Source organism: Lynx canadensis, chromosome B2, assembly GCF_007474595.2.
Source record: "Lynx canadensis isolate LIC74 chromosome B2, mLynCan4.pri.v2, whole genome shotgun sequence".
In the NCBI taxonomy this organism is placed as follows: domain Eukaryota; kingdom Metazoa; phylum Chordata; class Mammalia; order Carnivora; family Felidae; genus Lynx; species Lynx canadensis.
The window spans coordinates 53726830-53739946 of NC_044307.1; the positions used below are offsets into that span (position 1 = coordinate 53726830).

Below are 13117 nucleotides of genomic sequence, written 5' to 3' on the forward strand. Positions count from 1 at the left end.
TTCAAGCCCCACATCAGGCTCTGTGCTGACAGCTCAGAGCCTGGAGCTTGCTTCAAATTCTAGATCTCCCCTCTTTCTGCCCCTCCCCCACTCATGCTCTTTCTTTCTCTAAAAAATAAACAAACATTAAAAAAAATTTTTTTAAAGAAAAAGGAACCCTCATGCAATTTTGGTAGGAGTGTCAACTGATAACACCACTATGGAAAAGAGTGAGGAGGTTCATCAAAAAGTTAAAAATGGAACTACCCTATGATACATAATTGCAATACGCAATAGGATATTTATCTAAAAAGTACAAAAACACTAATTCAAAGGTACACATGCACCCCTAGGTTTACTGCAGCATTATTTACCATAGCCAAATTTTGAACATACCAAGTGTCCATCTATAGATGAATGGATAAAGAAGAGATGGCATATACATACAACAGACTATTATTCAGCCACAAAAAAGAATGAAATCTGCCATTTGCAACAACACGGGTGAAGCCAGAGAGTATAACGCTAAACAAAATGTCAGAGAAAAACAAATACCATATCATTTCACTCATATGTGGAATTTAAGAAACAAATGAGCAAAGGAAAAAAAGAGAGAAACAAACCGAGAAACATCTTTTATTTTAAAGATTTGTGGGATGTCTGGGGAGCATCCAACTCCTGATTTTGGCTCAGGTCACGATCCCACGGTTCCAGGGTTGTGGGATCAACCCCTCTGTTGGGCTCCAAGTTGAGCATGGAGCTTGGTTAAGATTCTCCCTACCAGCCCGCCCTGCCCCTCTCCTATTCTCTCTCTAAAAATAAAGTATTTATTTATTAAAAATTGCTTGCTTGTTATTTATTTATTTATTTATTTATTTATTTATTTATTTTGGAGGGGGAGAGAGAAAGAAAGAGAGAGAGAGAGAGAGAGAGGAGAGTGAATCTTAAGCAAGCTCCATGCTCAGCACGGAGCCTGATAGAGGGGTTGATCGCACAACCCTGGGATCATGACCCGAGCCAAAATTAAGAGTCGGACATTCAAATGACATAGCCACTCAGGCACCCCAAGACTTGTAACTTTTGAGAACTGATGTATTACCCTAGGGGAGGTAGGTGTGGGACTGGATGAAACAGGTAATGGGGATTAAAAAGTATACTTTTCATGATGAGCATTGAGTAATGCATAGATGTGTTGAGTCACTATCTTGTATACCTGAAACTAATGTAACACTGTATGTTAACTATACTGGAATTAAAATTTCAAACTTCATAAAATTAGTTAATTAAACAGACAAGAATAATGCAATATTATAAATAAAATATGCCAACAAATTGAAAATGAAATGAACAAATTCCTTCAAAGACACAAATTAGCAAAACTTACCCAAGAAGGAAGAAAAACACTAAGTATCCCAATATTTAGTAAAAGAATTTAATTAGTAATTAAAATCTTCCTCAAACTTAAAAAGGGTATATAATCAACATACCAACCATCGTATTTTCATGTTAGCAAGAGAAAATTTTTAAAAATCTATTCACAAGAGCATTTAACAAAATAAAATTTTTGCATATGAATTTAACAGAATCACATACAAGATCTGCATGCTGAAAACTACAAAACATTTCTGAGATATATTAAAGAAAGACCATCTAGGTGGAATGATATACCATGTTCATGGACTGGAAGAACTCAATATTGTTACAACCAGAACTCTCCTCTAATAAATGTAAAGATATGTACATACTCTCCCCTCTGTGAGTTGAAATTTTAATCTCAGCCCCTCTGTCCTATCATAAGTAGGAACTGGACATAGTAACTCAATTCCGTAAAGCATGTAAAAGGAAAAAAGCAGTAACTTCACAGTGAAGAAACCTGACAAACACTACCATAACCAAATGATCAAAGTTAATATAATCAATGATTAGTCAAGTGGATAGCATATATACTCTCTGATGAGTAGGACACTTCACCTTTGTGTTATTCTTCCCTTCCCACCAAAACCATAAATAAAAAATAAAAAATAAAATACTTACAGTTACAGCCTAATCATGAAGAAACTATCAGAAAAACCCACATTGAGTGATATTCTACAAAATATGTAATCAAAGCTCTTCAAAATTGTCCAAGTCATGAAAAACGAGAAAAGGCTGATAAATTATCATTGATTAGAAGAGACTAAGGAGACATAACAAAACAATGCAATGTGGAATATCCTCAATTAGATCATGGAATAGAAAAAATACATATGAATAAAATCCAAATAAAGTATGGAGTTTAACTTATAGCAATGTGTCAATACTGATGTCTTACTTTTGACAAATGTACCATAGCAATATGTTAACATCAGGAGAAAATGGACAGAGTGTGTAAGGGAACTCTGTATACTGTTACTTGCAACTTTTGTATAAATCTAGAATTATTCCAAACTAAAAAGTATACTGAAGCTTAGTAGTTTGGTAGTTTCTTAATAAGTTAAACCCAAATATTCATCAACCAATGAGTGAATAAATAGGAAATATCATCAATAAAAATGAATAAAGTACTGTATAGGCCAAAACACAGAAAGAACTTGAAAATGTCTGTTAAGTGTAAGAAGTTAGCCACAAAAGGCCACATACTGCCAAATTCTCTAGCAAATATTCATAACAGGGAAATCCATAGAGACAGAAAGTACATTAGAGGTTGCACAGGGCTGAAAGTAGAGGGGTAGTGGCTGGGAGGAAATTGGAAGAAACCACTAATGAGTATAGGGTTTCTTTTTGAGGTGATTAAAATGTTCTAAAATTAGATTGAAGTGACAATTTAATAACTCTAAGTATACTAAAAACCAATGAATTGTGTGTACAATAAGTTAAATAGGTAAACTATATAATGTGTGGTTTATTTATAAATAAAGCTGTTAAAAACTGAACTATAGTTTACACTTGTGGGTATATGCATGCAATCATGCTACCCAGATGAATATCAAAAAGGGGAATAAACTCAAAAAAAAAAAAAAAAAGAAGCCCAAAGTTAGCTGGAGGAAGGAAATGATTAACATTTGAACAAAAATAAATAAAATATAGAATACAAAAAATAGAAAAAATAGACAAAGCCAGAGTTGATTTTTTAAAAAGATATAAAATATGGACAAATCCTTAGTTATCTAGACAAAGAAAAAAGAGAGAAGACTCAAATAAAGTCAGAAACAAAAGAGGAGACATTACAATTGATGCCACAGAAATGAAAAAGATCACGAGGGACTATTATGAATAATTGTATGCAAAAAAAAATTGGACATACTAAAAGAAATGGATAAATTCCTAGAAACACAAAACCTGCCAAAAGTGATATAAGAAGAAAGAGAAAGACTGAAAAGACCAAAAACAAATGAGGAGACTGAATGAGTAATCAAAAATCTTGCAATAAATAAAGTCCCAGGACCATAGACTTCACAGGTAAATTCTACTAAACATTTAAATATGAATCCTTCTTAAAATGTTCCAAGAAATAGAAGAGAGAACACTTCCAAATCATTTTATGAGGTCCATATTAGCCTGCTACTAAAGCCAGACAAAACACCACAAGGAAAGAAAACCACAATATCCTTGATGAAGGTGCATGCAAAAGTCCCCAACAAATAGTAGCAAACTGAATTCAACAGCACATTGAAAGGATCATACATCATCACTAAGTGAGATTTATCCCTGGGATACAAAGATGGCAGTATATGCAAATCAGTGTGATACACCACATTACCAGAATAAAGATAAAAATCACATGATCAAGAAATGCAGAAAAAACATTTGATAAAATTCAACATCATTTCATCATCAAAACTCTCAACAAACTAGGTACAGAAGGAACTTAATAAAGATCGCATATATGAAAAACCCACAGTGAACATCGTATTTAATGATGAAAAACTGAAAGCTTTTCCTTTATGATCAGGAACAACACAAAGATGCACACTCTTACCACTTCTTTTCAACATAGTACTAGAAGTACTAGTTAGGGAAATTAGGCAAGAAAAAGAAAGAAAAAACATCGAAATTGGAAAAAGAAGTAAAACTGTCTCTGTTTATAGATGACATAATCCTATATAGGAAAACCTAAAGACTCCACAAAAAAACTGTTCAAACTAATAAATTCAATAAGGTTGCAGGATACAAAATCAACATATAAAACTCAATTGCATTTTTATACACTAACAGCAAACTATACAAAAAGAAAATTAAGAAAACATCATATTTGTAACAGCATAAAAATAATAAAATACTTTGAAATAAACTAAACCAAAAAGGAGAAAGACTTATACACTAAAAACTATAAAACATTAATGAAAGAAATTAAGGAATAAACAAATAAATGAAAGTCATCTCTAGTTCATGGACTGGAATATTTTTTATTGTTAAAACATCCATTACCACAAATGATCTACAGATTCAGTTCAATCCCTATCAAAATCCCAATGGAAATTTTTATATAAATAGAAAAAAGAATCCTAAAATGTGTATGTTCGATCCAGGAACCAAAAGCATAGGCAACAAAAGCAAAATTAGTCAAGTGGGATTACATCAAACCAAAAAGCTTCTGCACAAACAAGAAAGTCATCAACAAAATGAAAAGGCAACCCAAAGAATGGGAGTAAACATTTGCAAACCATATATCTGATAAAGGATTAATGTCCAAAATACAGAAGGAACTCCTACAACTCAACAGCGGTAATAACACCCCTATTTAAACATGGGCAAAGGAACTGAAAGGTCATTTCTGTAAAACAACATACAAATGACCAAGTATATGTAAAAGTGCTCAACATCACTAATCAACAGGGAAATGCAAATCAAAACCACAATGAAATATCACTTCAAATCCATTAGGGGCTATTACTAAAAACAACCAAAAAAATTAAAGTAACAAGTCTTAGGAAGGATGTGGAGAAACTGGAAGCCTTGTATACTGTTAGTGGAAATGTAAATTGATGCAGCCACTATGGAAAAAAAAGTATAGAAGTTCCTCAAAAAAGTAAAACGATAACTATCATTTAATATGACAATCTCACTTCTGGGTATATATCCAAAGGAATGGAAATAAGGGTATTGAAGACATATCTATAATGCCATGTCCATTGCAGCATTATTCACAACAATCAAGACATTAAGTAACTTAAATATGCACTAGTTGAATGAATAAAAAACTGTGATATCTAGATAGATACAGATAAGGTATACAGACACAGACATAGAAATATGGTTCATCCTCAAAAAAAGAAGGAACTCTTGTCATTTGTTACAACATGGATGAACCCAGAAGACAATGCTAAGCAAAAGCCAGACACATAGTGACAAATACTATATGATCCCACTTATATGGAGAATCCCAAACAAACTCATAGAAGCAGAAAATAGAATGGTGGTTTCCCAGGGGGAAGAGGAAGAGAGAAGAGGAAGAGAGAGAGAGAAGACTGGTCAAAGGGTACAGAGTTTCAATTACACAAAATGAGTAAGTCCTAGATATCTACTGTACAGCTTAATGCCCAGAGTTAACAATGCTGTATTGTAAACTTTGAAATGAGCTAACAAGGTAGACCTTATATTAAGTGTTGTCATCACAAAAATAATAATAATAATAAATAGGGAGGAAATTTTTGGAGGTGACATATGTTTATGGCATTGACTGTGGTGATGGTTTCATGAGTATATACTTATCTACAAACTCACCAAGTTGTATATATGAAATATGTACAGTTTTTGCATCTCAATCATACCTCAATAAAGTTTTTTTTTTTTTTAGGCTCCAAAAGGGATCTTCATGCAAAGCTCCAATCAAAAAATGTACAAAGAAACTAATTCCTTATTGAATACATTCTCTGACAGGTACTATGCTGGGTGCTCTATCTTTCTCAGTCCCTACACCATACCAACCTATGTAAGTAATATTTATCCCATATTTTAAATGGAGAAAACTGAAGGTCAAAAAATTTGCCAAAAGACATACAGTTGATTAGAAAACGTCACTGAGGGGTAGAAATCCCATTCAGTTCTATTCTCCAGACTTAACTACCCCAGAAAACCATAATCTCATTTCTTGTGGCACATGGGCTTTTGATAACAGAAGACAAAGGAAAATTAAATTAGATGAATGCAAAATTTGAAGTTAAAGAGAAAAATCTGTGTTCTTTAATAGAGACTAGATTATACACTCCACAAAAATAAGGGCTGATATAGTTATGTTCCCTTCTGTACATATAGCACCTAATAAACATCAATAAATATCTGTTTAATTAACAAATGGGAAATAAAATACAGAATCACTGAAATATAATTAACAACACATGACTGAGCCCTTAAAACTAAGCCCCAGGAGCATCTGGGTGGCTCAGTTGATTAAGTGTCTGACTTCACCTCAGGTCATGATCTCATTATTTGTGAGTCTGAGACTCCTGTCGGGCTCTGTGCTGACAGCTCAGAGCTTGGAGCTGCTTCAGATTCTGTGTCTCCCTCTCTTTCTGTCCCTCCCATGCTCATGCTCGGTCTCTGTCTTTCAAAAATAAATAAATGTTAAAAAAATAAATTAAAAAAATGAGCCCCAATATTTTACATTCAGGAAGCACTATTTATAATCTTTAAGAATCATGGATATTTGGGTAACTTACATAATACTTAGGCAAATAAATGAACAGTTTGTCCAAAGGAAAAGAAAACAATGGTGGACAAAGAAAATATGTACTGGATTTCTGAGCAAGTTTGGCCTCATGATTAGGAAACCTGATGACATCTCTAAATCCAATGCTTGACCAAGCAGCCTCATTGGTTGATGGATTACACAAATCCTCTCCTTAAATACTCAAGAAACTTATAGCAGAACAATGATGTGGGCTGTTAGCATATTCCAGATACATGGACTTAAATATACACACATGACTGATATCTTTTCATTTAACAAGCTATAGCACAGAAAGCCCATTCCTATTTGATAATTAACCAATCAACCATTTATGTAAGAGTAAGATGGTGCTAACCCACCATGGTGTTTTTCAGAGCCATTGACTTTTTCAGGGTTGGTGAAGGACTGACTTCCCAGTACTTCTTGCTTTATTTCTCCCATACTGACACCACAGAATTGATAAAGAAGTTGTTAAGGTTAAGGATGAAGTCTTCCTACCTCCCACCCAAAACTTCAATCCTTTGGGAGCTAAGAGCTATGTACCTCTGCCTCTCACCCACCAAACAAATTCAGTTTCAATGGCTTATCAAAGAAGTTCAGCTTTCAAATATCCAAGGATTTTATTTCTAAGACATAAGAATTCACAACAGACTCCCAAGAAACTTACTTCATTTTTCAATTACAGTAAAACAACTTTTAGCTCATTACTTTATACCAATGTCATAATGTAAAAAGTTAAATGTCAGTACATTTTTCAAATGTTCACTCACAAGTTACAGAATGTTTTTTTTTTTAATGTAAATACCTTGTAACCAGGACTACCCATTAGTCCATCCTTTCCATGTCTTCCTGGTTCTCCCTAAAAAATAAATACATGTATTTTAATATATTTTTGCACTAATTTTTATTTCTAAAGAAAGAGAGTATAAGATAATTTTTAAGTAAAATACTCAAGAACTTTTTCTGTCAAACTCACAGCACGTCCAGGAAGGCCAGGAAAACCAGCATTTCCCTTTTCACCTTTTGCACCCTGTATTAAAAATAAATACTTAAAAAAAAAAAAAAAAACAATCCATGCAAAACTTTTATTTTTATTTTTTTGTTCTTATTGCTCAGAAAAGCTTCATTTTGTTTGTTTCTTTAGCTTTCTGACTCTGTGCTTGTGCCTTCAACACTTCCTCAAAGATTTTCTGCTCCTCAATAAAGAAAGCAGGCTTGACTTTGGCATGGGCACATTTAGCACACATGGAACCACCATGGGCCCTTCTAACATGTTTTTTCATTTGAGGCAAGTTCATAAGAACTTTAGGTCTCACAGCACAAACTCTGACGTTTGCCTGGGCACACACACGCAGATATTGGTGCTTTCCCAACTTTGGTGGTAGTAAGGTAAACAATCCTATTACCAGGCATTCTGGACAGCCTCATTTTGCTAGAGGCTGTATTGTAGAATAGCCTATGACGGCAGTTGGACCGCTGTGAATGTCTCTAGACACCACCCTCAGAGGAGGTACAACAATGATTTTTAAATTGCAACTCAAACTTAAGTTAAAAAGTGAGTAAGTGAAACTCTTTATGTAATGACAGAATTCATGGAACTATAGGTTGTGTTGGCTCTATGACTTTTGGCAAAGCATTATTTTACTGGGCCAATGGACACAACATGAAGACATCAAAATTACGGTGAATGCAGGATTATTATAAGCATCTAAATACAGAAACCACATCTCACAAAATTAAAAAGCAGTGTATTTTAAACACAATATGAAGAGAATATAATCTTCCTTCAATGTGAAGAAATCAGAAGGCCCATAACATTGATTCTCCAGGGACATGCTGTTACTACTTCTCCCAAGGAATCGTTCTCCATAAATACTTTAAAAATTCAGAATAATCGGGGCGCCTGGGTGGCGAAGTCGGTTAAGCATCCGACTTCAGCCAGGTCACGATCTCGCGGTCCGGGAGTTCGAGCCCCGCGTCAGGCTCTGGGCTGATGGCTCAGAGCCTGGAGCCTGTTTCCGATTCTGTGTCTCCCTCTCTCTCTGCCCCTCCCCCGTTCATGCTCTGTCTCTCTCTGTCCCAAAAATAAATAAACGTTGAAAAAAAAATTAAAAAAAAAATTCAGAATAATCATTAACACAGTGTACACCTAAACCAGTTATTTTTAGGGCTTTTCATTATTCTAAATAAATCTCCTGAGAAAGATGAACAAAACTAATTGCTGAAATGGTGGCTGGGAAAGATTCAAGTTTTGCATTTCCATGACATTCAAAGTTCCATACAGATATTTTGTTTTACAATCCATACTTCCCTTTTTGCCATAAAATCCAGTTGATCCTTTATCCCCTTTGGGGCCCATTTCACCCTAAAAGGCAAAATATAAATATTGGGTTTTGGTTTTTATTAAATTTTTAATTTTAATTCCAGTATTTGTTATGTCCCTTTTTATGTGATTTAACCAAGTGATTCTTCTGTGGGTACTTGAAGAAAATGTATATTCTATTTTTCTTGGATGGAAAGTGGTTTTATATATATCTTTTCAAACCATGTAATTTGAAGTATGCTTCTAGTAAAAAATGTTCTTGTTGGAAGAAAAATAACTTTAACTGAGGGTCCTCATTTAAAATAAAGTATATCAGACGCCAAGTTGGCCAGAGGCGGGGGCGGATGAGCGAAACAAGTAAAGGGGATTAAGAGTACACTTATTATGATGAACACTGAGTAGTATATTGCATTGCTGAATCACTATATCATACACCTTATACTAATATAACACGGTATGTTAACTAACTGGAATTAAAATAGTGAATTTTTTAAAAGTATGAAAACGTCCCTTACAGATTAAAGAAAAAAAGCAACACCAATTATAAACAAGGTTTAATATGTCAACATAATATAAAATAATTTAAAGTTTACAAAAGCCCTATGTTTAAGGCTTTATTAAAAAAAACAAGGAAAAACAAGGACAGATGGTACCAAAATAGGACCTACAGTTCAGGGCTTATAATTAAAAGAATTTCCATAGAGGGGTGCTGGGGTGGCTCAGTGGGTTAAGCTTCCACCTCTTGGTTTTGGCTCAAGTCATGATCTCACGGTTCAGTTCATGGGTTCGAGCCCCACATCCGGCTCTGCACAGACCCTGCTTGGAGTTCTCTTGCTCTCTACCCCTCCACCCCCCACACCCGTCTCGCACACATGCTCTCTCTCTCCCTGTCTCAAAAATAAATAAACAAACTTAAAAAAAATTCCATATGGTAAACTTTACTCATCAATGTTTAAATACCATAAAATTTGTGTCTGGAAATTGTAAAGAAAATTTGTAAAAGCTTTCTGTACACTATGATAGTAACCCATTTATTTTAATATACTTTCATTTACACATGAGGATTTATTTATAACACATTTGTAGCATAAGTAACTTTAAATTCAAAATAAAATATGATGTGGTGAATATTAAGACTAGATTTTTTCAACCTTTAATCCTGGCATTCCATGAAGCCCAGGAAAACCAGGAAGTCCACGGTCACCCTGAAAATAAAAGTAAAATTAATGAAAGAAAATACATCAGCCTAAAAAATGTCATCATCCATTCTTTAACTTCACCCTGGTCAAAGTCTACTGGAAGAAAAATCTTCCATACGCATACATACGTTAAAACCATATGTCTATGAAAGATCAATCCTCATTTATCAAAGTTTCCTTTATGATCAAATAAGGAAAGTATTTTGAGACTAGGTGAACTTGCTCCGTTCTGTGGGAAATGCTGTTGGTATTTTGATAGGGATTGCACTGAATCTGTTGATTGTTTCGGGTAGTGTGGGAATCTGAACATTAATTCTTCTAATCCTTGAGTATAAAATATCTTTCCATTTGTGTCATTTTCAATTTCTTTCATCAAATGTTTCATAGTTTTCAGAGTAAAGGTCTTTCACCTCCTTGGTTAAATCAAAAAGCATGGAGACAAATGAAAATGTAAACATGATGTTCCAAAATTTGGGGGAAACAGCCAAAATCTATTAGAAGTAATACATGAATTCACTAAAGTTGCAGGATACAAAACTAATACCCAGAAATCAGTAGCATTTCTACACACTAATAATGAAACAGCAGGAAGAGAAATTAGGAATCTCATTCTCAATTGCACCCAAAAAACTGAAATACCTAGGTATAAATGTAACCAAGGAAGTAAAAAACCTATACTCTGAAAACTATAATTCAATTTAATCCCTATCAAAATACCATCAGAACTTTTTATAGAACTAGAAAAAAATAATGCTAAAATTTGCATGGAACCACAAAAGATCCCAAATAGTCAAAGAAATCTTGACAAAGAACAAAGCTGGAGGTATCATAATTCCAAATTTAAAGATCCCCTGCAAAGCTGCAGTAATCAAAACAGTATGGTACTGGCACAAAAACAAACACATAGATCAATACAACAGAATAGAGAGTCCAGAAATAAACCCACACTTGCATGGTCAATTAATCTGTAACAAAGGAAGTAAGACTATACAACAGGGAAAAGACAGTTTGTTCAACTGATGGTGAAAACTGGTCAGTTACATGCAAAAGGATGAAAGTGGAACACTTTCTAACACCATACACAAAAATCAACTCAAAGGGACTTAAGACCTAAATGTGAGACCCAAAACCATAAAAATCCTAGAAGACAACAGGGCAGTATTTTCTCTGATATTGGCCATCACAACATTTTTCTGGATATGTCTGCTAAAGCAAAGGAAATGAAAGCAAAAATTAACTTTTGGGACTACATCAAAATAAACAGCTTTTGCACAGCAAAGGAGATTATCAATAGAACAAGAAGACAACCTACCGAATGGGAGAAGACATTTGTAAATGATATATCCAATAAGGGTTTAATATTTTTAAAATGTAAAGAATTTGGGGCAGCTGGGTGGCTCAGTCAGTTAAGCATCCGACTTCGGCTCAGGTCATGATCTCACGGGTTTGTGAGTTTGAGCCCTGAGTCAGGCTCTGAGCTGTCAGCACAGAGCCTGGAGCCTGTTTGGGATTCTGTGTCTCCCTCTCTCTCTGCTCCTCCCCTGCTTGCACTCCGCCTCTCTCTCTCCCTCTCTCTCTCTCTCTCTCAAAAATAAATAAACATTAAAAAAAAAAAAAAAGATCACTCCATTGAATAAACCCTCGACACGTTGTGTACGGTGTTAGAAAGTGTTCCAGTTTCATCCTTTTGCATGTAACTGACCAGTTTTCACCATCAATTGAACAAACTGTCTTTTCCCTGTTGTATAGCCTTACTTCCTTTGTTATAGATTAATTGACCATGTAAGTGTGGGTTTATTTCTGGACTATTTTGTTGTATTGATCTGTGTGTTTGTTTTTGTGCCAGTACCATACCTGCTTTGGATTCTGTCTCCCTTGCTCTCTGCCCCTCTCCCACTCATGCTTTGTCTGTCTCTCCCAAAAATAAATTAACATTAAAAAATATTTAAAAATAAAATATAAAGAACTTCTACAACCCAACACCAAAAAAACAATCTGATTTTAAAATGGGCAGAGGACCTGAACAGACATTTTTCAAAAGAAGACATACAAAGGGCCAACAGACACATAAAAAGGCACTCAATGTCAGTCATCACCCAAAAAATGCAAATCAAAACCACAATGAAGTATCACCTCACACCTGTCAAAATGGCTAAAATCAAAAAGAAGTAACAAGTATTGACAAAGATGTAGTGAAAAAGAAAACTGGTGCACCCACTGTGGAAAACGGTATGGAGTTTCCTCAAAAATTAAAAATAGAAATACTATATAATCCAAATGCCACTACTAGGTATTTTCACAAAAAATTCCAAAGCACTAATTCAAAGATATATGGCTTCCTACATTTACTGCAGCATTATTTACAATAGCTAAGATATGGAAGCAGCCCAAGTGTCCACTGATAAATGAATAAAGAAATGTGATATGTATATATACTTGCATATATAATGGAATATTATGTAGATGTAAGAAAAATGCTATTTGGACCTTTCAGTAATATGGATGGACCTAGAGGGTGTTATGCTAAGTGAAATAAGTCAAACTGAGAAAGACAAATATCATATGTGGAATCTAAATCCAAAACCAATGAATAAACAAACAAAAAGCAGAATGAGATCTATAAATACAGAGAACAAACTGATAGTTGCCAGAAGGAACAGCAGTGGAGGGAGGGTCAAAATAGGTAAAGGGGAGTAGGACATACAGGTTTCCAGTTATATAATGAATAAGTCAAGCAAATAAAAAGCACTGTACGGGGAATAGAGTCGATAAATTTTGTAATATTGAACTCCAACATTGTAGTATGGCAGATGGTAGCCACCTTTGTGGGGAGTGCAATATAACATAAAGAGACACTGAATCACTATACTGTACGCCTGAAACTAATGCAATGTTGTGTGTCAGCTGCACTTAAATAAAAAAAAAAACACATTTTTGAAACTTAAATCTTAATTTTTAAGAAAATTA

At 34.3% G+C, this 13117-nt stretch overlaps 1 protein-coding gene across 1 annotated transcript in view; it reads right to left on the bottom strand.

The window, feature by feature from the left end:
• COL21A1 (collagen type XXI alpha 1 chain) overlaps window positions 1-13117 on the bottom strand; it is a 174300-nt gene that overhangs the window by 49409 nt on the left and 111774 nt on the right. Inside the window, exons 13-16 of the mRNA XM_030315738.1 lie at window positions 10103-10156; window positions 8940-8993; window positions 7605-7658; window positions 7434-7487 (exon numbers count right to left, since the gene is read on the bottom strand). Coding sequence (XP_030171598.1) covers window positions 7434-7487; window positions 7605-7658; window positions 8940-8993; window positions 10103-10156 — 216 coding nt within the window. The remainder of the gene's footprint in view (window positions 1-7433; window positions 7488-7604; window positions 7659-8939; window positions 8994-10102; window positions 10157-13117) is intronic.